This window comes from Entelurus aequoreus, linkage group LG07 (assembly GCF_033978785.1).
Source record: "Entelurus aequoreus isolate RoL-2023_Sb linkage group LG07, RoL_Eaeq_v1.1, whole genome shotgun sequence".
Classification (NCBI taxonomy): domain Eukaryota; kingdom Metazoa; phylum Chordata; class Actinopteri; order Syngnathiformes; family Syngnathidae; genus Entelurus; species Entelurus aequoreus.
The window spans coordinates 16,782,471-16,809,725 of NC_084737.1; the positions used below are offsets into that span (position 1 = coordinate 16,782,471).

General features: G+C 40.5%; 1 protein-coding gene across 1 annotated transcript in view; it reads left to right on the plus strand.

The window, feature by feature from the left end:
• Window positions 1-1,149: 1,149 nt before the first annotated feature.
• The window catches only part of syn2a (synapsin IIa), a 29,020-nt gene continuing 2,914 nt past the window's right edge, over window positions 1,150-27,255 (plus strand). Inside the window, exons 1-10 of the mRNA XM_062051947.1 lie at window positions 1,150-1,632; window positions 11,116-11,173; window positions 11,277-11,368; window positions 11,431-11,587; window positions 11,645-11,734; window positions 11,792-11,854; window positions 11,918-12,060; window positions 16,936-17,010; window positions 17,077-17,179; window positions 20,883-21,029. Of these exons, the coding sequence (XP_061907931.1) occupies window positions 1,310-1,632; window positions 11,116-11,173; window positions 11,277-11,368; window positions 11,431-11,587; window positions 11,645-11,734; window positions 11,792-11,854; window positions 11,918-12,060; window positions 16,936-17,010; window positions 17,077-17,179; window positions 20,883-21,029 (1,251 nt within the window). The 5' untranslated portion in view covers window positions 1,150-1,309. The remainder of the gene's footprint in view (window positions 1,633-11,115; window positions 11,174-11,276; window positions 11,369-11,430; window positions 11,588-11,644; window positions 11,735-11,791; window positions 11,855-11,917; window positions 12,061-16,935; window positions 17,011-17,076; window positions 17,180-20,882; window positions 21,030-27,255) is intronic.

A 27,255-nucleotide genomic window follows, 5' to 3' on the forward strand; every position in this document is an offset into this window, starting at 1 on the left:
CATTTTGGTGTTGTTTACTTGAGTCATATTGCAGTCTACACGTATATTTTATGTGTGACTGCCATCTACTGGTCACACTTATTACACCGTGTACCAAATAAAATAGCTTCGAGGTTGGCAAGCACAACCAAAACTATACCGTACATTAGGCGCACCAGGTTAAAAGGTGCACAGTCAATTTTTGAGAAAATGAAAGGCTATTAAGTGTGCCTTACAGTCTTAAAAATACGGTAAGTCGATCATCCATTTCCGAACACATGCATCATTTGCATTTCTAGTATAATGTTAATGTATTATTCCATAAAATATTTTCTTTTTTTTTCTCAATTGTTTATATTGATTAAAACGTGCATCTTCCAGTTCATGCTATTAAAAGACATACTTTCAGATTTCTTTACAGCGTTATTTTAAAGAGATCAAATAAAAACAAATGATATTGATCAACTAATTAATTGAACGGTTCAAAGGAGTGTACTTGAATAATATGATGAGGTTTAGTAATACCTCTGTCTTTCCGTTATTCTAATAAATGTTATTATTAATGTGATTATTGTGAATATTATTATTAAATTGATATTATTATTGTTGTTCTTATCAGTCTTTTCCACCATTCGGTATCGTGATTTCTGATATGCCTTAAATCCCTTTTTCTGTCAGCTGCTGACTGATGAATGAAGAAGAACAGCGACAGTATATCAAATACACGGCACTTGGATAAATGCAGTTTCATCATTAAAAGCCAAAAAAGAATAAGAATCAAGAATTTCTGGACTATTTGCATTTTACATTCAGATGTTAATGAATAAATATTACAAATTAGACTGTGCACATGAATAAATCAATAGTGTGTGTGGATTGTGAATGACCGCTTGTCCTTAATCAGCCATTTTACACACACACACACACACACACACACACACACACACACACACACACACACACACACACACACACACGCACACGCACACACACGCACATACATGCACATACATACTCATATGCACACACGCCTCCTGGGAGAAGGTGTGAGACGTCAAAAAAGTGCAGAGGATTGTGGGCATCTTCATGTTCTCGGTGCAGAGAAACCACAATGGTGCAGAGACTGTGCGAAGCAGCAGTGTGTGGGGGAGGGGTGGCAAAAAAGCAATCGTGAGAGCATCCTCAGAATGGCTGGGCGGCGTGCAGAGAGGGAGGCCATTGGCTGCAGGACGCGGCCACGTGACCAGCCGGCGAGGAGGAGCTGGCAGGATGTTCCTCAGAGCTGAGAGGAAGCACATTCACTGAGCGCTTGATCTCCTTCTCTGCAGCCATGAATTACCTGCGACGGCGTCTCTCTGACAGCACCTTCATCTCCAACTTGCCCAACGGCTACATGACGGACCTCCAGAGGCCCGACACCGCTCAGCCTCCGGTGCCCGCCTCCGCCGCCCTCGCCAAGTCCCCCACGGCGGGGCCTGCTCCTCCCGCGACTTCTCCTCAGCCTCCTCAGTCCACTGGAGCCGGATTCTTCAGCTCCATCACCAACGTGGTCAAGCAGACGGCGGCCTCGGCAGGACTGGTGGAGCAAACCTCCATCACCACGCCCAAGAAGTTCAAGACTCTGCTGGTCATCGACGAACCTCAACAGGATTGGTGAGCTCCATATGCAACATCTGTATGAAGCAACAACATCTGTACGAAGCAACATCTGTATAAAGCAACATCATCTGTATGTATGAAACAACAACATCTGTATGTCTAAAGCAACAACATCTGTATGTAAGAAGCAACAACATCTGTATGTATGAAACGACAACATCTGTATGTCTAAAGCAACAACATCTGTATGTAAGAAGCAACAACATCTGTATGTATGAAGCAACAACATCTGTATGTATGAAACGGCAACATATGTATGTCTAAAGCAACAACATTTGTATGTAAGAAGCAACAACATCTGTATGTAAGAAGCAACAACATCTGTATGTATGAAACAACAGCATCTGTATGTCTAAAGCAAAAACATCTGTATGTAAGAAGCAACAACATCTGTATGTAAGAAGCAACAACATCTGTATGTAAGAAGCAACAACATCTGTATGTATGAAGCAACTACATCTGTATGTATGAAACAACATCCGTATGTATGAAACAACAACATCTGTATGTATGAAGCATCAACATATGTATGTAAGAAGCAACAACATCTGTATGTAAGAAGCAACAAAATCTCTATATATGAAACAACAGCATCTGTATGTCTAAAGCAACAACATCTGTATGTAAGAAGCAACAACATCTGTATGTAAGAAGCAACAACATCTGTATGTATGAAGCAACTACATCTGTATGTATGAAACAACATCGGTATGTATGAAACAACAACATCTGTATGTATGAAACAACATCTGTATGTAAGAAGCAACAACATATGTATGTATGAAGCAACAACATCTGTATGTAAGAAGCAACAACATCTGTATGTAAGAAGCAACAACATATGTATGTATGAAACAACAACATCTGTATGTATGGCACAACATCTGTATGTAAGAAGCAACAACATATGTATGTATGAAGCAACAACATCTGTATGTAAGAAGCAACAACATATGTATGTATGAAGCAACTACATCTGTATGTATGAAACAACATCTGTGTGTATGAAACAACAACATCTGTATGTATGAAGCAACAACATCTGTATGTATGAAACAACAACATCTGTATTTATGAAACAACAACATCTGTATGTAAGAAGCAACAACATATGTATATATGAAGCAACAACATCTGTATGTAAGAAGCAACAACATCTGTATGTATGAAGCAACTACATCTGTATGTATGAAACAACATCTGTATGTATGAAACAACTACATCTGTATGTATGAAACAACATCTGTATGTATGAAACAACAACATCTGTATGTATGAAACAACAACATCAGTATGTATGAAACATCTGTAAGTGTGAAGCAACAACATCTGTATGTATGAAGCAACTACATCTGTATTTATGAAACAACATCCGTATGTATGAAACCACATCTGTATGTATGAAGCAACAACATCTGCATGTATGAAACAACATCTGTATGTATGAAACAACTACATCTGTATGTATGAAACAACATATGTATGTATGAAACAACAACATCTGTATGTATGAAACAACAACATCAGTATGTATGAAACATCTGTAAGTCTGAAGCAACAACATCTGTATGTATGAAGCAACTACATCTGTATTTATGAAACAACATCCGTATGTATGAAACCACATCTGTATGTATGAAGCAACAACATCTGCATGTATGAAATAACATCTGCATGTATGAAACAACATCTGTATGTATGAAACAACAACATATGTATGAAGCAACAACATCTGTATGAAGCAACAACATAAGTATTAAACAACAACATCTGTATGTATGAAACAACATCTGTATGTATTAAGTCTGTCATTGACTACATCTATGTTACATTTAAGTCTGTCATTGACTACATCTACGTTACATTTAAGTCTGTCATTGACTACATCTATGTTACATTTAAGTCTGTCATTGACTACATCTACGTTACATTTAAGTCTGTCATTGACTACATCTACGTTACATTTAAGTCTGTCATTGTCTACATCTACATGTACATTTAAGTCTGTCATTGACTACATCTACGTTACATTTAAGTCTGTCATTGACTACATCTACGTTACATTTAAGTCTGTCATTGACTACATCTACATGTACATTTAAGTCTGTCATTGACTACATGTACGTTACATTTAAGTCTGTCATTGACTACATCTACGTTACTTTTAAGTCTGTCATTGACTACATCTATGTGTACATTTAAGTCTGTCATTGACTACATCTACGTGTACATTTAAGTCTGTCATTGACTACATCTACGTGTACATTTAAGTCTGTCATTGACTACATCTACGTGTTCATTTAAGTCTGTCATTGACTACATCTACATGTACATTTAAGTCAGCCATTGACTACATCTACGTAACATTTAAGTCTGTCATTGACTACATCTACATGTACATTTAAGTCTGTCATTGACTACATCTACATGTATATTTAAGTCTCTCATGACATTCACGTCTGTCAATTACATCTATGTGTACATTTAAGTCTGTCATTGACTACATCTACATGTATATTCAAATCTCTCATTGACTACATCTACATGACATTTAAGTCAGTCAATTACATCTACATGTACATTTAAGTTTGTCATTGACTACATCTACATGTACATTTAAGTCTGTCATTGACTACATCTACATGTATATTCAAGTCTCTCATTGACTACATCTACATGACATTTAAGTCAGTCAATTACATCGACATGACATTTAAGTCTGTCATTGACTACATCTACATGACATTTAAGTCTGTCACTGACTACATCTACATGACATTTAAGTCTGTCATTGACTACATCTACATGACATTTAAGTCAGTCATTGACTACATCTACATTACATTTAAGTCTGTCATTGACTACATCTACGTGTACATTTAAGTCAGTCATTGACTACATCTACATTATATTTAAGTCTCTCATTGACTACATCTACGTTACATTTAAGTCTGTCATTGACTACATCTACGTGTACATTTAAGTCCGTCATTGGCTACATCTACATGTATATTTAAGTCTCTCATGACATTTAAGTCGGTCATTTACGTCTACGTGTACATTTAAGTCAGTCATTGACTACATCTACATTATATTTAAGTCTCTCATTGACTACATCTACGTTACATTTAAGTCTGTCATTGACTACATCTACGTGTACATTTAAGTCCGTCATTGGCTACATCTACATGTATATTTAAGTCTCTCATGACATTTAAGTCTGTCAATTACATCTATGTGTACATTTAAGTCTGTCATTGACTACATCTACATGTATATTCAAGTCTCTCATTGACTACATCTACATGTATATTCAAGTCTCTCATTGACTACATCTACATGACATTTAAGTCTGTCAATTACATCTACATGTACATTTAAGTCTGCCATTGACTACATCGACATGACATTTAAGTCTGCCATTGACTACATCTACATTAAATTTAAGTCTGTCATTGACTACATCTATGTGTACATTTAAGTCTGTCATTGACTACATCTACATGTACATTTAAGTCTGTCATTGACTACATCTATGGGGCATTTAATTATGTCATTGACTACATCTATATGTACATTTAATTATGTCATTGACTACATCTATATGTACATTTAATTATGTCATTGACTACATCTATATGTACATTTAATTATGTCATTGACTACATCTATATGTACATTTAATTATGTCATTGACTACATCTACATGTACATTTAAGTCTGTCATTGACTACATCTACGTGTACATTTAAGTCTGTCATTGACTACATCTACGTGTACATTTAAGTCTGTCATTGACTACATCTACGTGTTCATTTAAGTCTGTCATTGACTACATCTACATGTACATTTAAGTCAGCCATTGACTACATCTACGTAACATTTAAGTCTGTCATTGACTACATCTACATGTACATTTAAGTCTGTCATTGACTACATCTACATGTATATTTAAGTCTCTCATGACATTCAAGTCTGTCAATTACATCTATGTGTACATTTAAGTCTGTCATTGACTACATCTACATGTACATTTAAGTCTGTCATTGACTACATCTACATGTATATTCAAGTCTCTCATTGACTACATCTACATGACATTTAAGTCAGTCAATTACATCTACATGTACATTTAAGTTTGTCTTTGACTACATCTACATGTACATTTAAGTCTGTCATTGACTTCATCTACATGTATATTCAAGTCTCTCATTGACTACATCTACATGACATTTAAGTCAGTCAATTACATCGACATGACATTTAAGTCTGTCATTGACTACATCTACATGACATTTAAGTCTGTCATTGACTACATCTACATGACATTTAAGTCAGTCATTGACTACATCTACATTACATTTAAGTCTGTCATTGACTACATCTACGTGTACATTTAAGTCAGTCATTGACTACATCTACATTATATTTAAGTCTCTCATTGACTACATCTACGTTACATTTAAGTCTGTCATTGACTACATCTACGTGTACATTTAAGTCCGTCATTGGCTACATCTACATGTATATTTAAGTCTCTCATGACATTTAAGTCGGTCATTTACGTCTACGTGTACATTTAAGTCAGTCATTGACTACATCTACATTATATTTAAGTCTCTCATTGACTACATCTACGTTACATTTAAGTCTGTCATTGACTACATCTACGTGTACATTTAAGTCCGTCATTGGCTACATCTACATGTATATTTAAGTCTCTCATGACATTTAAGTCTGTCAATTACATCTATGTGTACATTTAAGTCTGTCATTGACTACATCTACATGTATATTCAAGTCTCTCATTGACTACATCTACATGTATATTCAAGTCTCTCATTGACTACATCTACATGACATTTAAGTCTGTCAATTACATCTACATGTACATTTAAGTCTGCCATTGACTACATCGACATGACATTTAAGTCTGCCATTGACTACATCTACATTACATTTAAGTCTGTCATTGACTACATCTATGTGTACATTTAAGTCTGTCATTGACTACATCTACATGTACATTTAAGTCTGTCATTGACTACATCTATGGGGCATTTAATTATGTCATTGACTACATCTATATGTACATTTAATTATGTCATTGACTACATCTATATGTACATTTAATTATGTCATTGACTACATCTATATGTACATTTAATTATGTCATTGACTACATCTATATGTACATTTAATTATGTCATTGACTACATCTACATGACATTTAAGTCTGTCATTGACTACATCTACATGTACATTTAAATCTGTCATTGACTACATCTACATGACAATTAAGTTTGTCATTTACATCTATGTGTACATTTAAGTCTGTCATTGACTACATCTACATGTACATTTAAGTCTGTCATTGACTACATCTACGTGGCATTTAATTATGTCATTGACTACATCTATATGTGCAATTAATTATGTCATTGACTACATCTACGTGGCATTTAATTATGTCATTGACTACATCTATATGTACATTTAATTATGTCATTGACTACATCCATATGTATATTTGGACATGGTGTTCTTCAAAGGAATTAAACTGTTTGCCTTTTAACTAATCTATGTGCTGTGATAGTAGTTGTTGTTTTAGAAGAGAGTGTTTCCTTTTTGGGCCTCGCTGGAGGAGGCCAAGCTGGAGCAGCTTTATTAATGGAGTGGATATCTTTTTGATGACAAAATCCTTGGTCGGGCCATGTCCGGAGTAAGGGGAATACTTTTAATCCCTGAGCTCACAAATTTTGAAGAGGGTCAGGAAGTCTCATGGGTGATGATGGAGAGGAGAAAGACTGTGAAGCATCTCTGGAGGGTGTAGATGCAGCAGGCGGGATCCAGGTTTGGGGTGAGGGCCATGATGAAGGTGATTATGATGGAGGACTTGTGTTCGGGATTCAGGAGGTGCTTTGGTAGCTGTGGCTGAGTCCTTTGCTGGGTTCCTGCATGGCATCGGAGGAGTTCTTCTTCCACTCCCCTTCTCTCTCCTCTGTGGCAGCACAGGATCTGGTCCAGGCCTATTCTGAGGCCTCAGAGCGTGGAGGAGGTCATCCATCAGTCGACTCACTCCACCTCTGTTCAGGTGTGGGCCTTTCCCTTGAAACAGAACCTCTCTTTGCTAGAAAAGATTGAAGTTGTCGCTAAACTGCAGTCCTCTTGGCTCACAGACCTTGGACAACCATGTCTTCATTTGCAGCAGCCGGCTGATGAAGACTTTGCCAGAAGAGATTGAAGTTGTCACTAAACTGCAGTCCTCTGGACTCACAGACCTTGGACAACCATGTCTTCATCTGCAGAAGCCGGCTGATAAAGACTTTGCCAGAAGAGATTGAAGTTGTCGCTAAACTGCAGTCCCCTGGACTCAGAGACCTTGGACAACCATGTCTTCATCTGAAGCAGCCAGCTGATGAAGACTTTGCCAGAAGAGATTGAAGTTGTCACTAAACTGTAGTCCTCTGGATTCACAGACCTTGGACAACCATGTCTTCATCTGAAGCAGCCAGCTGATGAAGACTTTGCCAGAAGAGATTGAAGTTGTCACTAAACTGCAGTCCTCTGGACTCACAGACCTTGGACAACCATGTCTTCATTTGCAGCAGCCGGCTGATGAAGACTTTGCCAGAAGAGATTGAAGTTGTCACTAAACTGCAGTCCTCTGGACTCACAGACCTTGGACAACCATGTCTTCATCTGCAGAAGCCGGCTGATAAAGACTTTGCCAGAAGAGATTGGAGTTGTCACTAAACTGTAGTCCTCTGGATTCACAGACCTTGGACAACCATGTCTTCATCTGAAGCAGCCAGCTGATGAAGACTTTGCCAGAAGAGATTGAAGTTGTCACTAAACTACAGTCCTCTGGACTCACAGACCTTGGACAACCATGTCTTCATTTGCAGCAGCCGGCTGATGAAGACTTTGCCAGAAGAGATTGAAGTTGTCACTAAACTGCAGTCCTCTGGACTCACAGACCTTGGACAACCATGTCTTCATCTGCAGAAGCCGGCTGATAAAGACTTTGCCAGAAGAGATTGAAGTTGTCACTAAACTGCAGTCCCCTGGACTCAGAGACCTTGGACAACCATGTCTTCATCTGAAGCAGCCAGCTGATGAAGACTTTGCCAGAAGAGATTGAAGTTGTCACTAAACTGTAGTCCTCTGGATTCACAGACCTTGGACAACCATGTCTTCATCTGAAGCAGCCGGCTTATGAAGACTGTGCCAGAAGAGATGGAAGTTGTCACTAAACTGCAGTCCTCTGGACTCACAGACCTTGGCCAACCATGTCTTCGTCTGCAGCAGCCGGCTGAATGTGTTTATCCTCCTGTCGATGTTTGGAAGAGGTCCACTGATGAGTGTAGATATTTCCACTTTCTCAACACTCTCTAATAGTTTACTGAAGTCTTTCTTCAGGATTTCAGACTGGTGGTTTCTGAGGTCCACGACACCCACATGTAGAATCATGTGACCACTCTGTTTATGTTCACGTTAGATATGACTCCGTCTCCAAGCAGAAGCGTGTCTTGGACCTTGGAAATTGGCACACTTGCTGTGTCTGTCTGACGCTAACTTCTTTCTCTTTGTGATATTCAATCTGGTAAAAATCTGTTAACTGTCGGCCATGGATACTAACGTCCTGACTCGGCTTCGGTTTAGCACCAAGTCCATAGCAGGTGTCTTCACAGAGTCTTGGAAAAGACACAATATTATTGAGTTTTAGGCTGTGTGTGACACTTTGTCCACCCTCTGGAGGCAGAGCATGACTTGGACTCCACTGGGAGTGTCTCATCGAGTCCTTCTTGGCTTCCCAGGGAACAAGTCCTCGCTTTTAGTGCACCAGCAGCGTCCAAGAGCTTTCACAGGGAGACTTTGTTTGGGTTCCTCCTTCAGACATGTTGAGAGGACTCCACAAGTACAAAACCCAAAACCAGTGAAGTTGGCACGTTGTGTAAATGGTAAATAGAAACAGAATACAATGATTTGCAAATCCTTTTCAACTTATATTCAATTGAACAGACTGCAAAGACAACATACTTAATGTTCCAACTGAGAAACTTAATTTTTTTTTTGCAAATAATCATTAACTTAGAATATAATGGCAGCAACAAATTGCAAAAAAGTTGTCACAGGGGCATTTTTACCACTGTGTTACATGGCCTTTCATTTTAACAACACTCAGTAAACGTTTGGGAACTGAGGAGACACATTTTTTATCTCCCATTCTTGCTTGATGTACAGTACATCTTAAGTTGTTCAACAGTCTGGGGTCTCCGTTGTCGTATTTTAGGCTTCATATAGCGCCACACATTTTCAATGGGAGACAGGTCTGGACTACAGGCAGGCCAGTCGAGTACCCACACTCTTTTTCCACGAAGCCACGCTGTTGTAACACATTCAGAATGTGGCTTGGCATTGTCTTGCTGACATAAGCAGGGGCGTCCATGAAAAAAACGTTGATTGGATGGCAACCTATGTTTGCTCCAAAACCTGTATGTACCTTTCAGCATTAATGGTGCCTTCACAGATGTGTAAGTTACCCATGTCTTGGGCACTAATACACCCCCATACCATCACAGATGCTGGCTTTTCAACTTTGGGCCTATAACAATCCGGATGGTTCTTTTCCTCTTTGGTCCGGAGGACATGACGTCCAAAGTTTCCAAAAACAATTTGAAATGTGGACTCGTCAGAACATAGAACACTTTTCCACTTTGCATGAGTCCATCTTAGATGAGCTCGGGCCCAGCGAAGCTGGGGGCGTTTCTGGGTGTTGTTGATAAATGGCTTTCCCTTTGCATAGTAGAGTTTTAACTTGCACTTACAGATGTAGCGACCAACTACTGACAGTGGTTTTCTGAAGTGTTCCTGGGCCCATGTGGTGATATCCTCTACACACTGATGTTGCTTTTTGATGCAGTACCGGATCGAAGGTCACGGTCAATGTTGGTTTTCAGCCTTGCCACTTACATGCAGTGATTTCTCCAGATTCTCTGAACCTTTTGATGACATTACAGACCGTAGATGGTGAAATCCCTGAATTCCTTGCAATAGCTGGTTGAGAAATGTTGTTCTTAAACAATTTGCTCACGCATTTGTTCACAAAGTGGTGACCCTCGCCCCATCCTTGTTTGTGAATGACTGAGCATTTCAGTCTTTTTTGCAACTTGTGCCAGCTTTTTTGAAACATGTTGCAGGCATCACATTCCAAATAACAAAGTTTACCATTTGGAACATTAAATATATTGTCTTTGCCGTCTATTCAATTGAATGTAAGTTGAAAAGGATTTGCAAATCATTGTATTCTGTTTTTTATTCACCATTTACACAATGTGCCAACTTCACTTGTTTGGGGTTTTGTAGATTGTAAAAAGCCTAACAAATACAAATACGCAGCATAAACATGATTCAGAAATAACTAAGTTATATGCAGCAGTTGTAGAAGGATTTTCATATTTTGTGTCCATGCAGGGCAAAGTTATTTCGTGGGAAGAAGATCGCCGAAGATTATGACATCAAAGTGGAGCAGGTCAGTAGATGTGATTTCATGTTTGTCAACAACTGACCAGACAATCCAAGAAGGTTTCCAAGTCCAGGACTTTCGAAAGTTGATGAAATCTCCAACTGTGCAGGCTGAGTTCAGTGAGATCAACATCACGGCTCAGGCTGATGGAGTTTGCAACGTCAGCGTGCAGGGGTTCAGGAATGGAAGCAAGATGGTCAGGTAGGCCACCCCACACACACACGTACGGTTCTTAAAGGGTTCTAACGAGAGTGTGTTCTCAGGTCCTTCAAGCCGGACTTTGTGTTAATTCGCCAACACGCCTACAGCATGACACAAAATGAAGATTTCCGTAACCTGGTCATCGCTCTTCAGTACGCGGGAGTCCCCAGCATCAACTCTCTGGAGTCCATCTACAACCTGTGTGACAAGCCCTGGGCGGTAAGCAGACGGTTGCCATGGAGACCAACAGTATTTCTAATGCCCCTCAATCTGTAGTTCGCTCAGCTCATCAACACTCACAGGAAGTTAGGCGCCGACAAGTTTCCCCTCATCCAACAAACCTTCTACCCGAACTACAAGGAGATGGTGAGAACCTCCGTTTCTAACCCAGAAGATATCCGCTCATAGTCTCTTCTCCTCCAGTCCAGCATGCCGTCTTTCCCCGTGGTGATCAAGATTGGCCACGCCCACTCTGGCATCGGAAAGGTTGGCGTGCACGCGTGAAGACTCCGGAGTGTTGTGAGGATGACCCACGTGGTGTTCTTGCAGGTGAAGGTGGAGAACCACAGCAAGTTCCAGGACATAGTCAGTGTGGTGGCGCTCACTCAGACCTACACCACCAGCGAGCCGCTCATCGAGTCCAAATACGACATCAGGATCCAGAAGATCGCTGCTGACTACAAAGCTTACATGTCAGTCACACACGCACGTTGTTTCATGGCAGTGGTTCTCAACCTAGTAGACCCAAGTATTCATTAAAAACAGGCAGACGTTTAATCTAACAAGTATATTTTGGACACTGTAACATTGTTTCATGGCAGTACTTCTCCAACCTGAGCAACATGAAGGCATGGTAGCCTAGTAGGCCCAAGTATTCATCAAAAACAGGCAGAAGTTGTATTTAAAGGCCTACTGAAACCCACTACTACCGACCACGCAGTCTGATAGTTTATATATCAATGATGAAATCTTAACATTGCAACACACGCCAATACGGCCGGGTTAACTTATAAAGTGCAATTTTAAATTTCCCGCTAAACTTCCGGTTGAAAACGTCTTTGGATGATGACGTATGCGCGTGACGTAGCCAGTCAAACAGAAGTATCGGTACCCCATTGAAAACAATACAAAATAGCTCTGTTTTCATCTCATAATTCCACAGTATTCTGGACATCTGCGTTGGTGAATCTTTTGCAATTTGTTTAATGAACAATGGAGACTGCAAAGAAGAAAGTTGTAGGTGGGATCGGTGTATTAGCGGCTGGCTGCAGCAACACAACCAGGAGGACTTACTTGGATAGCAGACGCGCTAGCCGACGCTAGCCGACGCTAGCCGACGCTAGCCGTAAACCGCACGGATGATCGGATGAAGTCCTTCGTCGCGCCGTCGATCGCTGGAACGCAGGTGAGCACGGGTGTTGATGAGCAGATGAGGGCTGGCTGGCGTAGGTGGAGCGCTAATGTTTTTATCATAGCTCTGTGAGGTCCGGTTGCTAAGTTAGCTTCAATGGCGTCATTAGCAACAGCATTGTTAAGCTTTGCCAGGCTGAGAATTATTAACCGTGTAGTTACATGTACATGGTTTAATAGTATTGTTGATCTTCTGTCTATCCTCCCAGCCAGGGATTCATTTATATTGTTTCTATCTGCATTTGAGCCAGATGCTATCACGTTAGCTCCGTAGCTAAAGAGCTTCGCTGATGTATTGTCGTGGAGATGAAAGTCACTGTGAATGTCCATTTCGCGTTCTCGACTCTCATTTTCAAGAGGATATAGTATCCGAGGTGGTTTAAAATACAAATCCGTGATCCACAATAGAAAAAGGAGAGAGTGTGGAATCCAATGAGCCAGCGTGTACCTAAGTTACGGTCAGAGCGAAAAAAGATATGTCTTTCACTGCATTCTAGTCCGTCACTCTAACGTTCCTCATCCACGAATCTTTCATCCTCGCTCAAATTAATGGGGTAATCGTCGCTTTCTCGGTCCGAATCGCTCTAGCTGCGTTGAAAACAATAGGAAAATATGAGGAGGCGAACAACTGACTACGTCACGCTACTTCCGGTAGGGGCAAGACTTTTTTTTAATCAGAGACCAAAAGTTGCGAACTTTATCGTCGTTGTTCTATACTAAATCCTTTCAGCAAAAATATGGCAATATCGCAAAATGATCAAGTATGACACATAGAATGGATCTGCTATCCCCGTTTAAATTAAAAAATTCATTTCAGTAGGCCTTTAACAAGTATATTTTGTAACATTGTTTCGTGGCAGTGCTTCTCAATGGGAGCAACATGAAGGCACAGTAGCATAGTAGGCCCAAGTATTCATTAAAAACAAGCAGCGGTTTTATTCAACAAGTATATTTTGTAACATTGTTTCATGGCAGTGCTTCTCCAACCTGAGCAACATGAAGGCCCAGTAGCCTAGTAGGCCCAATTATTCATTAAAAACAAGCAGATGTTTTATCTAACAAGTATATTTTGGACACTGTAACATTGTTTCATGGCAGTGCTTCTCCAATCTGAGCAACATGAAGGCACAGGAGCATAGTAGGCCCAAGTATTCATTAAAAACAGGCAGAAGTTTTATTTAACACAGGGGTGTCCAAAGTGCGGCCCGGGGGCCATTTGCGGCCCGCAGCTAATTGTTTACCGGCCCGCCACACATTCTGGAAATACTATTGTAAAAATAAAAAAGAACATTAAAAAAAAGTGGAAAAAGGTGAAATCTAATGAGAAAAAGTTGCAATGTTGACACAAAAGCTGCCATGCAGGCTGTTTTTTTTTTCTTTTCTCTTTCTTCATTTTTCTTTTTTTTGCCATTGCTCAAAAAAAAAAAATGATGACAAAAAAATCCATGTTATAATGAATTATTTTCAGGGCTCCAATTACTTCAAATATTCCACTTTAAAATGTTGTATGTGGTAAATATTGCATATATTGTGTAGTAGCCATATAAAAACATCAAAGTTTTCTTTGACAAAAGCGCATAAAACAAACAAAATAATAGTTTTAGCATAAAATCGACAGATATATCTGAAGTTGATCTCGTAACTTAAGTGTTGAAAGTAAAAGAAAAACCTAATAAAAATGTATCACTTTATGAGGGGGGCACCTTTTGGATCCCAAATATAGTTAGTGATTTTTTATTTATCTTTTCACTGTGATTACTCAAAAATATGAAAGAGTTCAAATCAATGGTGTCCTGCATTATTGATCTTTCAGGGCTCTAATTACTAAATACTGCATATTTCAGTTTTACTATAAAAAAAACTAAGTTGTTTTTGACAGAAAAGCCATAAAACATTTTTTAAAATTTGTATTACTTTATATCAACTTGAAGTTGATATAGAGATTTACTGTAAGCGTTAAATAATTTTAAAAAAATAATAATCTGACTTATTTTTAACATTTTAATGACTGAGACCCTTTATGGTCAATTAAATAAAAAATGCATATATTTTGTTATGGTTTGAAAATGAAAAATATCAAAATGGCCCCCACATGCTTTCATTTTTCCGTGTGCGGCCCTCAGTGGAAAAAGTTTGGACACCCCTGATTTAACAAGTATATTTTGGACACTGTAACATTGTTTCATAGAATCAGAATCAGAATCAGAATCAGAATAGTTTTATTGCCATTGTTTGAGAACGGGTTCACAAACTAGGAATTTTTCTTGGTGCAAACGTGCGACATAAAACACATATAACACATATTTGGTATAAAAAGAGCTGTGACTGAGCTATCAGATAGACTTAGAAGGGATTCAAGGAATTCAAGGAGCTGCTGTTAGGAGTTCTTGTTCATTTGCCTGATGGCCGAGGGGAAAAAACTGTTCAGGTGGCGGGAGGTGTGGGTCTGGATGGAGCGTAGTCTCCTGCCTGAGGGGAGAGGGGAGAATAGTGTGTGTCCAGGGTGAGAAGAGTCGGCTGTGATCCGACCCACACGCCTCCTGGTCCTGGAGGAGAACAAGTCCTGGAGGGATGGGAGCTTGCAGCCAATCACCTTCTCCGCAGCACGTACGATGCGCCGCAGTCTATTCTTATCCTGGACTGTGGCGCCGGGGAACCACACTGTGATGGAGGAGGTCAGGATGGACTCTATGATGGCTGAGTAAAACTGCACCAGCATCTCGGTCGGCACCTTAAGTTTCCTCAGCTGCCGCAGGAAGTACATCCTCTGCTGGGCCTTCTTGATGAGGGAGCTGATGGTCAGATCCCACTTGAGGTCCTGGGTGATGGTGGTGCCCAAGAAACGGAAGGAGTCCACAATGGGGACAGGGGTGGGAGAGTCAATCAGGGTGAGGGGGGATGGTGGGGCTGTGACTTTCCTGAAGTCCATGATCATCTCCACTGTTTTCTGGGCGTTCAGCTCCAGGTTATTGAGGCTGCACCAGGACGTCAGCCGGTCTACCTCTCTCCTGTAGGCGGACTCATCGCCATTCGAGATGAGCCCGATGAGGGTGGTGTCATCCGCAAACGAGCAGTTTTACGGATTGGTGACTGGAGGTGCAGCAGTTTGTATACAGGGAGAAGAGCCAGGGGAAGAGTACACAGCCCTGAGGAGTACCAGTGTTTGTGGTTCGACTGTCCGAGACAATCTACCCCAGCCTTACGTGCTGTCTTCGGTCTGTCAGGAAGTCATTAATCCAACTGCAGAGGGAGTCGGGCACGCTGAGCTGGTAGAGCTTGTCTCGTAGCAGTCCAGGGAGGATGGTGTTGAAGGCAGAGCTGAAGTCCACAAACAGGATCCTAGCGTAGGTTCCTGGGGAGTCCAGATGCTCCAGGATGAAGTGGAGGGCCAGGTTCACTGCATCATCCACAGACCTGTTGGCTCTGTAGGCGAACTGCAGTGGGTCCAGGAGGGGGGCGGTGATGTCCTTGAGGTGAGGCAGGACCAAGCGCTCAAAGGACTTCATGACCACAGACGTCAGCGCGACCGGCCTGTAGTCATTTAGTCATGTGATCCGTGCTTTCTTGGGGACAGGGACAATGGTAGAGGTCTTAAAGCAGGACGGCACGCGGCATAGCTCCAGAGAGGTGTTAAAAATGTCAGTGAAGACAGGAACCAGCTGGTCCGCACAGTGTCTGAGAGTGGAGGGGGAGACACCATCCGGCCCGGGGGCCTTCCGCGTATTCAGCTTCAAGAACTGCCGGCAATGCTTCTCCAACCTGAGCAACATGACGGCACAGTAGCCTAGTAGGCCCAAGTATTCATTAAAAACAGGCGGAGGTTTTATTTAACATGTACAAACCCCGTTTCCATATGAGTTGGGAAATTATGTTAGATGTAAATATAAACGGAATACAATGATTTGCAAATCATTGTATTCCGTTTATATTTACATCTAACACAATTTCCCAACTCATAAGGAAACGGGGTTTGTATATTTTGCACACTGTCACATTGCACACAGTTTGAACAGTAACACTGTGTTTGACTACAGGACAATGAAACACTGTACTTTAATGGAGTACTTCTAGATGGAGCCCGCGTACTACTAGTGGTACTCGAGAACCACTGTCGTGTTGAAGAAGTGAATGATGAAATCATGACAATAATCCTGCAGGAGAACTTCCATGTCTGGGAACTGGAAGAGCAACATCGGGTCGGCCATGTTGGAACGCGTGGCCATGACGGACAGGTGAGTGTCGCCTCCTGAATGCCACAAAGTGAAAGTGAAAGTAAAATGCGGTCTTGTTCTCCTCAGATACAAACTCTGGGTCGACACCTGCTCGGACATCTTTGGAGGTCTGGAAGTCTGTGCTGTCAAAGCCATTCATGGAAAAGATGGCAACGATTACATCACCGAGGTACAAAGCACTACAAATACAGAGTACTTCTACTATATACTCATGTACATGTCCAACAATAGAGTACATCTACTATGTACTAATTAATGTACATGTCCAACTATAGAGTACATCTACTATGTACTAATTAATGTACATGTCCATCTATAGAGTACATCTACTTTGTACTAATTAATGTCCATGTCCAACTATAGAGTACGTCTACTACGTACTCATGTACATATCCAACTGTAGAGTACTTCTACTATGTACTAATTTACATGTCCAACTATAGAGTACATCTACTATGTACTAATGTACATGTCCAACTATAGGGTACATCTACTATGTACTAATGTCCATGTCCAACTATAGAGTGCAACTACTATGTACTAATGTACATGTCCAACTATAGAGTATATCTACTATGTACTTATGTACATGTCCAACTATAGAGTGCATCTAATATGTACTTATGTACATGTCCAACTATAGAGTACATCTAATATGTACCAATGTACATGTCTAAGTATAGAGTACATCTACTATGTACTAATGTACATGTCCAACTATAGAGTACATCTACTATGTACTAATGTACATTTCCAACTATAGAGTACAACTACTATGTACAAACGTACATGTCCAACTATAAAGTACAACCTATATGTACTAATGTACATGTTTAAGTATAGAGTACATCTACTATGTACTAATGTACATGTCTAAGTATAAAGTAGATCTACTATGTACTAATGTACATGTCCAACTATAGGGTACATCTACTATGTACTAATTTACATGTCTAAGTATAGAGTACATCTACTATGCACTAATGTACATGTCTAAGTATAGGGTACATCTACTATGTACTAATGTACATGTCTAAATATAGAGTACATCTACTACTTACTATTGTACATGTCCAACTATAGGGGTACATCTACTATGTACTAATTTGCATGTCTAAGTATAGAGTACAACTACTATGTACTAATGTACATGTCTAAGTATAGAGTACTTGTACTATGTACTAATGTACGTGTCCAACTATAGAGTACATCTACTATGTACTAATTAATGTACATGTCCATCTATAGAGTACATCTACTATGTACTAATGTACATGTCTATCTAATGAGTACATCTACTATGTACTAATGTACATGTCTATCTAATGAGTACATCTACTATGTACTAATGTACGTGTCCAACTATAGAGTACATATACTATGTACTATGTACTAATGTACATGTCTATCTAATGAGTACATCTACTATGTACTAATGTACATGTCTAATGAGTACATCTACTATGTACTAATGAAAGTGTCCAACTATAGAGTACATGTACTATGTACTATGTACTATGTACTAATGTATGTGTCCAACTATAGAGTACATCTACTATGTACTACTGTACGTTTCCAACTATAGTGTACATCTACTATGTACTAATGTAAAAGTCTGAGTATAGGGTACATCTACTATGTACTAATATACATGTTTAAGTATAGAGTACATCTACTATGTACTAATGTACATGTCTAAGTATAGAGTACATCTACTACTTACTAATGTACATGTCTAACTATAGAGTACATCTACTATGTACTACTGTACGTTTCCAACTATAGAGTACATCTACTATGTACTAATGTAAAAGTCTGAGTATAGGGTACATCTACTATGTACTAATATACATGTCTAAGTATAGAGTGCATCTACTATGTACTTATGTACATGTCTAAGTATAGAGTACATCTACTACTTACTAATGTACATGTCTAACTATAGGGTAAATCTACTATGTACTAATTTACATGTCTAAGTATAGAGTACAACTACTATGTACTAATGTATGTGTCCAACTATAGAGTACATCTACTATGTCCTAATGTTCATGTCTAAGTATAGAGTACATCTACTATGTACTAATGCACGTTTCCAACTATAGAGTACATCTACTATGTACTAATGTACATGTCCAACTATAGGGTACATCTACTACGTACTAATGTACATGTCCTACTATAGGGTACATCTACTACGTACTAATGTACATGTCCAACTATAGAGTACATCTACTATGTACTCATGTACATGTCCAAATGTAGAATACCTCTACTATGTACATGTCCAACTATAGAGTACATCTACTATGTACTAATGTACGTTTCCAACTATAGAGTACATCTACTATGTATTAATGTACATGTCTAAGTATAGAGTACATCTACTATGTACTAATATACATGTGTAAGTATAAAGTACATCTACTACTTACTAATGTACATGTCCAACTATAGGGTAAATCTACTATGTACTAATGTACATGTCTAAGTATAGAGTACATGTACTATGTACTAATGCATGTTTCCAACTATAGAGTATATGTACTATGTACTACAGTATGTGTTCAACTATAGAGTACATTTACTATGTACTAATGTACATGTCCAACTATAGATTACATGTACTATGCACTAATGTACATGTCCAACTATAGAGTACATCTACTATGTACGAATGTTCATGTCTAAGTATAGAGTACATATACTATGTACTAATGTACATGTCTAAGTATAGAGTACATCTACTATGTACTAATGTACATGTCCAACTATAGAGTACATCTACTATGTACTAATGTATATGTCCAACTATAGAGTACATGTACTATGTACTAATGTACGTGTCCAACTATAGGGTACATCTACTATTTAGTACTGTACGTCTACCAACTATAGAGTACATCTACTATGTACTAATGTACATGTCTAAGTATAGGGTACATCTATTATGTACTAATATATATGTCTAAGTATAGAGTACATCTACTATTTACTAATGTACATGTCTAAGTATAAAGTACATCTACTACTTCCTAATGTACATGTCCAACTATAGGGTACATCTACTATGTACTAATTTACATGTCTAAGTATAGAGTACATCTACTATGTACTAATGTACATGTCTAAGTATAGAGTACATGTACTATGTACTAATGTACGTGTCCAACTATAGAGTACATCGACTATGTACTAATGTACATGTCTAAGTATAGAGTACATCTACTATGTACTAATGTACGTGTCCAACTATATTGTACATCTACTATTTACTACTGTACGTGTCCAACTATAGAGTACATCTACTATGTACTAATGTACATGTCTAAGTATATAGTACATCTACTATGTACTAATGTACATGTCCAAATATAGAGTACATGTAATACATTGTACATGTCCATGTATAGAGTACATGTACTACAATGTACATATCTAAGTATATGTAGATGTGAAAGTATATACACAGAAGACCATTTGGTCCTAAATTTTGTAGGAAAACACAAAACATGAGAAGTGAAGTACTGCTGGAGTTGAACGTGAATTTTGGAATTGTACCTTCAAAATAAAACACAAAACATGAGAACTGAAGTACTGCTCCAGTTGAACGTGTATTTGGGAATTGTACCTTCAAAATAAAACACAAAACATGAGAACTGAAGTACTGCTCCAGTTGAACGTGTATTTGGGAATTGTACCTTCAAAATAAGAGCCAAGAGAGCCTTATATAATATGATATGTTTTAGCATCATGTGATCTGGTGTGTAATATCTGGTCATGTGATCTGGTGTGTAATATCTGGTCATGTGATCTGGTGTGTAATATCTGGTCATGTGATCTGGTGTGTAATATCTGGTCATGTGATGCAGGTGGTGGGATCCTCCATGCCACTAGTGGGCGAGCACCAGGCGGAGGACCGCCAGCTCATCTGTGACCTGGTGCTCAGCAGACTCACACAGCTGGCACACCTGCACCAAGACCAAGGACACAGAGTCACCACCCTGCAGCCCTCACAGGTACTTACACACAGACACTGCAATACTTGCAGGAATACTTGCAGGAATACTGCAATACTTGCAGGAATACTTGCAGGAATACTTCCATACTTGCAGGAACATTCACAGGAATAGTTGAATATTTGCAGGAATACTTCAACACATGCAGGAATACTTGCAGCAATACTTCCATACTTGCAGGAATACTTCCATACTTGCAGGAATACTTACAGCAATACTTCCATACTTGTGGGAATACTTGCAGGAATACTTCTATACTTGCAGGAATATTTCCATACTTGCAGGAACATTCACAGGAATAGTTGAATATTTACCGGAATACTTCAACACATGCAGGAATACTTGCAGCGATACTTCCATACTTGCAGGAATACTTCAATACTTGCAGGAATACTTACAGCAATACTTCCATACTTGTGGGAATACTTGCAGGAATACTTCCATACTTGCAGGAATACTTCAATACTTGCAGGAACATTCACAGGAATAGTTGAATATTTGCAGGAATACTTCAACACATGCAGGAATACTTGCAGCGATACTTCCATACTTGCAGGAATACTTCAACACATGCAGGAATACTTGCAGCGATACTTCCATACTTGCAGAAATACTTCAATACTTGCAGGAATACTTGCAGCGATACTTCTATACTTGCAGAAATACTTCCATACTTGCAGGAACATTCACAGGAATAGTTGAATATTTGCAGGAATACTTCAACACATGCAGGAATACTTGCAGCAATACTTCCATACTTGCAGGAATACTTCCATACTTGCAGGAATACTTACAGCAATACTTCCATACTTGTGGGAATACTTGCAGGAATACTTCCATACTTGCAGGAATATTTCCATACTTGCAGGAACATTCACAGGAATAGTTGAATATTTGCCGGAATACTTCAACACATGCAGGAATACTTGCAGCGATACTTCCATACTTGCAGGAATACTTCAATACTTGCAGGAATACTTACAGCAATACTTCCATACTTGTGGGAATACTTGCAGGAATACTTCCATACTTGCAGGAATACTTCCATTATTGCAGGAATACTTGCAGCAATTACTTCCATACTTGCAGGAATACTTGCAGCAATACTTCCATACTTGCAGGAATACTTCCATACTTGCAGGAATACTTGCAGCAATACTTCCATACTTGCAGCAAAACTTGCAGCAATACTTCCATACTTGCAGCAATACTTGCAGCAATACTTCCATACTTGCAGGAATACTTGCAGCAATACTTGCAGCAATACTTCCATACTTGCAGCAAAACTTGCAGCAATACTTCCATACTTGCAGCAATACTTGCAGCAATACTTCCATACTTGCAGGAATACTTGCAGCAATACTTGCAGCAATACTTGCAGCAATACTTGCAGCAATACTTCCATACTTGCAGGAATACTTACAGCTATACTTCCATACTTGCAGGAATACTTGCAGGAATACTTCCATACTTGCAGGAATACTTCAACACATGCAGGAATACTTGCAGCGATACTTCCATACTTGCAGGAATACTTCAAAACTTGCAGGAACATTCACAGGAATAGTTGAATATTTGCAGGAATACTTCAACACATGCAGGAATACTTGCAGCGATACTTCCATACTTGCAGGAATACTTCAATACTTACAGGAATACTTACAGCAATACTTCCATACTTGTGGGAATACTTGCAGGAATACTTCCATACTTGCAGGAATACTTCCATTATTGCAGGAATACTTGCAGCAATTACTTCCATACTTGCAGGAATACTTGCAGCAATACTTCCATACTTGCAGGAATACTTCCATACTTGCAGGAATACTTGCATCAATACTTCCATACTTGCAGGAATACTTGCAGCAATACTTCCATACTTGCAGGAATACTTGCAGCAATACTTCCATACTTGCAGCAAAACTTGCAGCAATACTTCCATACTTGCAGCAATACTTGCAGCAATACTTCCATACTTGCAGGAATACTTGCAGCAATACTTGCAGCAATACTTCCATACTTGCAGGAATACTTGCAGCAATACTTGCAGCAATACTTCCATACTTGCAGCAAAACTTGCAGCAATACTTCCATACTTGCAGCAATACTTGCAGCAATACTTGCAGCAATACTTGCAGCAATACTTCCATACTTGCAGGAATACTTGCAGCAATACTTGCAGCAATACTTGCAGCAATACTTCCATACTTGCAGGAATACTTACAGCTATACTTCCATACTTGCAGGAATACTTGCAGGAATACTTCCATACTTGCAGGAATACTTCAACACATGCAGGAATACTTGCGGGAATACTTCCATACTTGCAGGAATACTTGCAGGAATACTTCAATACTTGCAGGAATACTTGCAGGACTACTTTAATACTTGCAGTAATACCTGCAGCAATACTTCCATACTTGCATTAATACTTGCAGCAATACTTCCATATTTGCAGGAATACTTCAATACTTGCAGGAATACTTGCAGCAATACTTCCATACTTGCAGCAAAACTTGCAGCAATACTTCCATACTTGCAGCAATACTTGCAGCAATACTTCCATACTTGCAGGAATACTTGCAGCAATACTTGCAGCAATACTTCCATACTTGCATTAATACTTGCAGCAATACTTCCATATTTGCAGGAATACTTCAATACTTGCAGGAATACTTGCAGCAATACTTGCAGCAATACTTCCATACTTGCAGGAATACTTGCAGCAATACTTGCAGCAATACTTCCATACTTGCATTAATACTTGCAGCAATACTTCCATATTTGCAGGAATACTTCAATACTTGCAGGAATACTTGCAGCAATACTTCCATACTTGCAGCAAAACTTGCAGCAATACTTCCATACTTGCAGCAATACTTGCAGCAATACTTCCATACTTGCAGGAATACTTGCAGCAATACTTGCAGCAATACTTCCATACTTGCAGGAATACTTGCAGCAATACTTGCAGCAATACTTCCATACTTGCAGCAAAACTTGCAGCAATACTTCCATACTTGCAGCAATACTTGCAGCAATACTTGCAGCAATACTTGCAGCAATACTTGCAGCAATACTTCCATACTTGCAGGAATACTTGCAGCAATACTTGCAGCAATACTTGCAGCAATACTTCCATACTTGCAGGAATACTTACAGCTATACTTCCATACTTGCAGGAATACTTGCAGGAATACTTCCATACTTGCAGGAATACTTCAACACATGCAGGAATACTTGCGGGAATACTTCCATACTTGCAGGAATACTTGCAGGAATACTTCAATACTTGCAGGAATACTTGCAGGACTACTTTAATACTTGCAGTAATACCTGCAGCAATACTTCCATACTTGCATTAATACTTGCAGCAATACTTCCATATTTGCAGGAATACTTCAATACTTGCAGGAATACTTGCAGGAATACTTCAATACTTGCAGGAACACTTGCAACAATATTTAAATACTTGCAGGAATACTTGCAGCAATACTTCCATACTTGCAGTAATACTTCAATAGTTGCAGCAATACTTGCAGGAATACTTCAATAGTTGCAAGATTACTTGCAGCAATACTTCAATATTTGCAGGAATACTTGCAGGATCTGAACCCGAGTGGTGTTTTGTTATTGGACTTTTGTGCCCGTCACAGATTGTCAATAACAAACACCATGTTCAAACATAAGGGTGTCCATACGTGCACTTGGCACCACGACACCTTAGGCCGCAGTTCCATGATCGACTTTGTAGTTGTGTCATCGGATTTGCGGTCTCATGTTTTGGACACTCGGGTGAAGAGAGGGGCGGAGCTTTCTACCGATCACCACCTGGTGGTGAGTTGGCTGCGATGGTGGGGGAGGATGCCGGACAGACCTGGCAGGCCCAATCGCATTGTGAGGGTTTGCTGGGAACGTCTGGCAGAGTCTCCTGTCAGAGAGAGTTTCAATTCCAACCTCCGGAAGAACTTTGAACATGTCACGAGGGAGGTGCTGGACATTGAGTCCGAGTGGACGATGTTCCGTACCTCTATTGTCGAGGCGGCCGATTGGAGCTGTGGCCGCAAGGTAGTTGGTGCCTGTCGTGGTGGTAATCCTAGAACCCGCTGGTGTAAGGGATGCCATCAAGCTGAAGAAAGAGTACTATCGGGCTCTTTTGGCTCAAAGGACTCCGGAGGCAGCAGACAGGTACCGACAGGCCAAGCGGTGTGCGGCTTCGGCGGTCGCGGACGCAAAAACTCGGACATGGGAGGAGTTCGGGGAAGCCATGGAAAACAACTTCCGGACGGCTTCGAAGCGATTCTGGACCACCATCCGCCGCCTCAGGAAGGGGAAGCAGTGCACTATCAACACCGTGTATGGTGAGGATGGTGTTCTGCTGACCTCGACTGCGGATGTTGTGGATCGGTGGAGGGAATACTTCGGAGACCTCCTCAATCCTACCAGCACGTCTCCCTATGAGGAAGCAGTGCCTGGGGAATCTGTGGTGGGCTCTCCTATTTCTGGGGCTGAGGTTGCTGAGGTAGTTAAAAAGCTCCTCTGTGGCAAGGCCCCCGGATGAGATCCAGCCGGAGTTCCTTAAGGCTCTGGATGTTGTGGGGCTGTCTTGGTTGACAAGACTCTGCAGCATCGCGTGGACATCGGGGGCAGTACCTCTGGATTGGCAGACCGGGGTGGTGGTTCCTCTCTTTAAGAAGGGGAACCGGAGGGTGTGTTCCAACTATCGTGGGATCACACTCCTCAGAATGCCCGGTAAGGTCTATTCAGGTGTACTGGAGAGGAGGCTACGCCGGATAGTCGAACCTCGGATTCAGGAAGAACAGTGTGGTTTTCGTCCTGGTCGTGGAACTGTGGACCAGCTCTATACTCTCGGCAGGGTCCTTGAGGGTGCATGGGAGTTTGCCCAACCAGTCTACATGTGTTTTGTGGACTTGGAGAAGGCATTCGACCGTGTACCCCGGGAAGTCCTGTGGGGAGTGCTCAGAGAGTATGGGGTAACGGACTGTCTTATTGTGGCGGTCCGCTCCCTGTATGATCAGTGCCAGAGTTTGGTCCGCATAAGTCGGACCCATTTCCAGTGAGGGTTGGACTCCGCCAAGTCTGTCCTTTGTCACCGATTCTGTTCATAACCTTTATGGACATAATTTCTAGGCGCAGTCAGGGCGTTGAGGGTATCTGGTTTGGTGGCTGCAGGATTAGGTCTCCGCTTTTTGCAGATGATGTGGTCCTGATGGCTTCATCTGGCCAAGATCTTCAGCTCTCACTGGATCGGTTCGCAGCCGAGTGTGAAGCGACTGGGATGGGAATCAGCCCCTCCAATTTCGAGTCCATGGTTCTCGCCCAGAAAAGGGTGGAGATCTTGCCCCAAGTGAAGGAGTTCAAGTACCTCGGAGATTTGTTCACGAGTGAGGGAAGAGTGGATCGTGAGATCGACAGGCGGATCGGTGCGGCGTCTTCAGTAATGCGGACGCTGTATCGATCCGTTGTGGTGAAGAAGGAGCTGAGCCGGAAGGCAAAGCTCTCGATTTACCGGTCGATCTACGTTCCCATCCTCACCTATGGTCATGAGCTTTGGGTCATGACCGAAAGGAAAAGATCACTGGTACAAGCGGATTAAATGAGTTTCCTCCGCCGGGTGGCGGGGCTCTCCCTTAGAGATAGGGTGAGAAGCTCTGCCATCCGGGAGGAGCTCAAAGTAAAGCCGCTGCTCCTCCACATCGAGAGGAGCCAGATGAGGTGGTTCGGGCATCTGGTCAGGATGCCACCCGAACGCCTCCCTAGGGAGGTGTTTCAGGCACGTCCGACCGGTAGGAGGCCACAGGGAAGACCCAGGACACGTTGAGAAGACTATCACTCACGGCTGGCCTGGGAACGCCTCGGGATGCCCCGGGAGGAGCTGGACGAAGTGGCTGGGGAGAGGGAAGTCTGGGCTTCCCTTCTTAGGCTGCTGCCCCCGCGACCCAACCTCGGCTAAGCGGAAGTAGATGGATGGATAGATAGACTTGCAGGAATAAACATTGCTGTATTATGTAGCATATGAAGTATATAAATATTGTTGCATTATGTAGTGTATAAAGTATATACATATTGATGTATTATGTAATACATAAAGTATATAAATATTGTTGTATTATGTAGTTTATAAATATTGTTGTATTATGTAGTATATAAAGTACATAAATATTGTATTATGTAGTGCATTTATATTGTTGTATTATGTAGTATA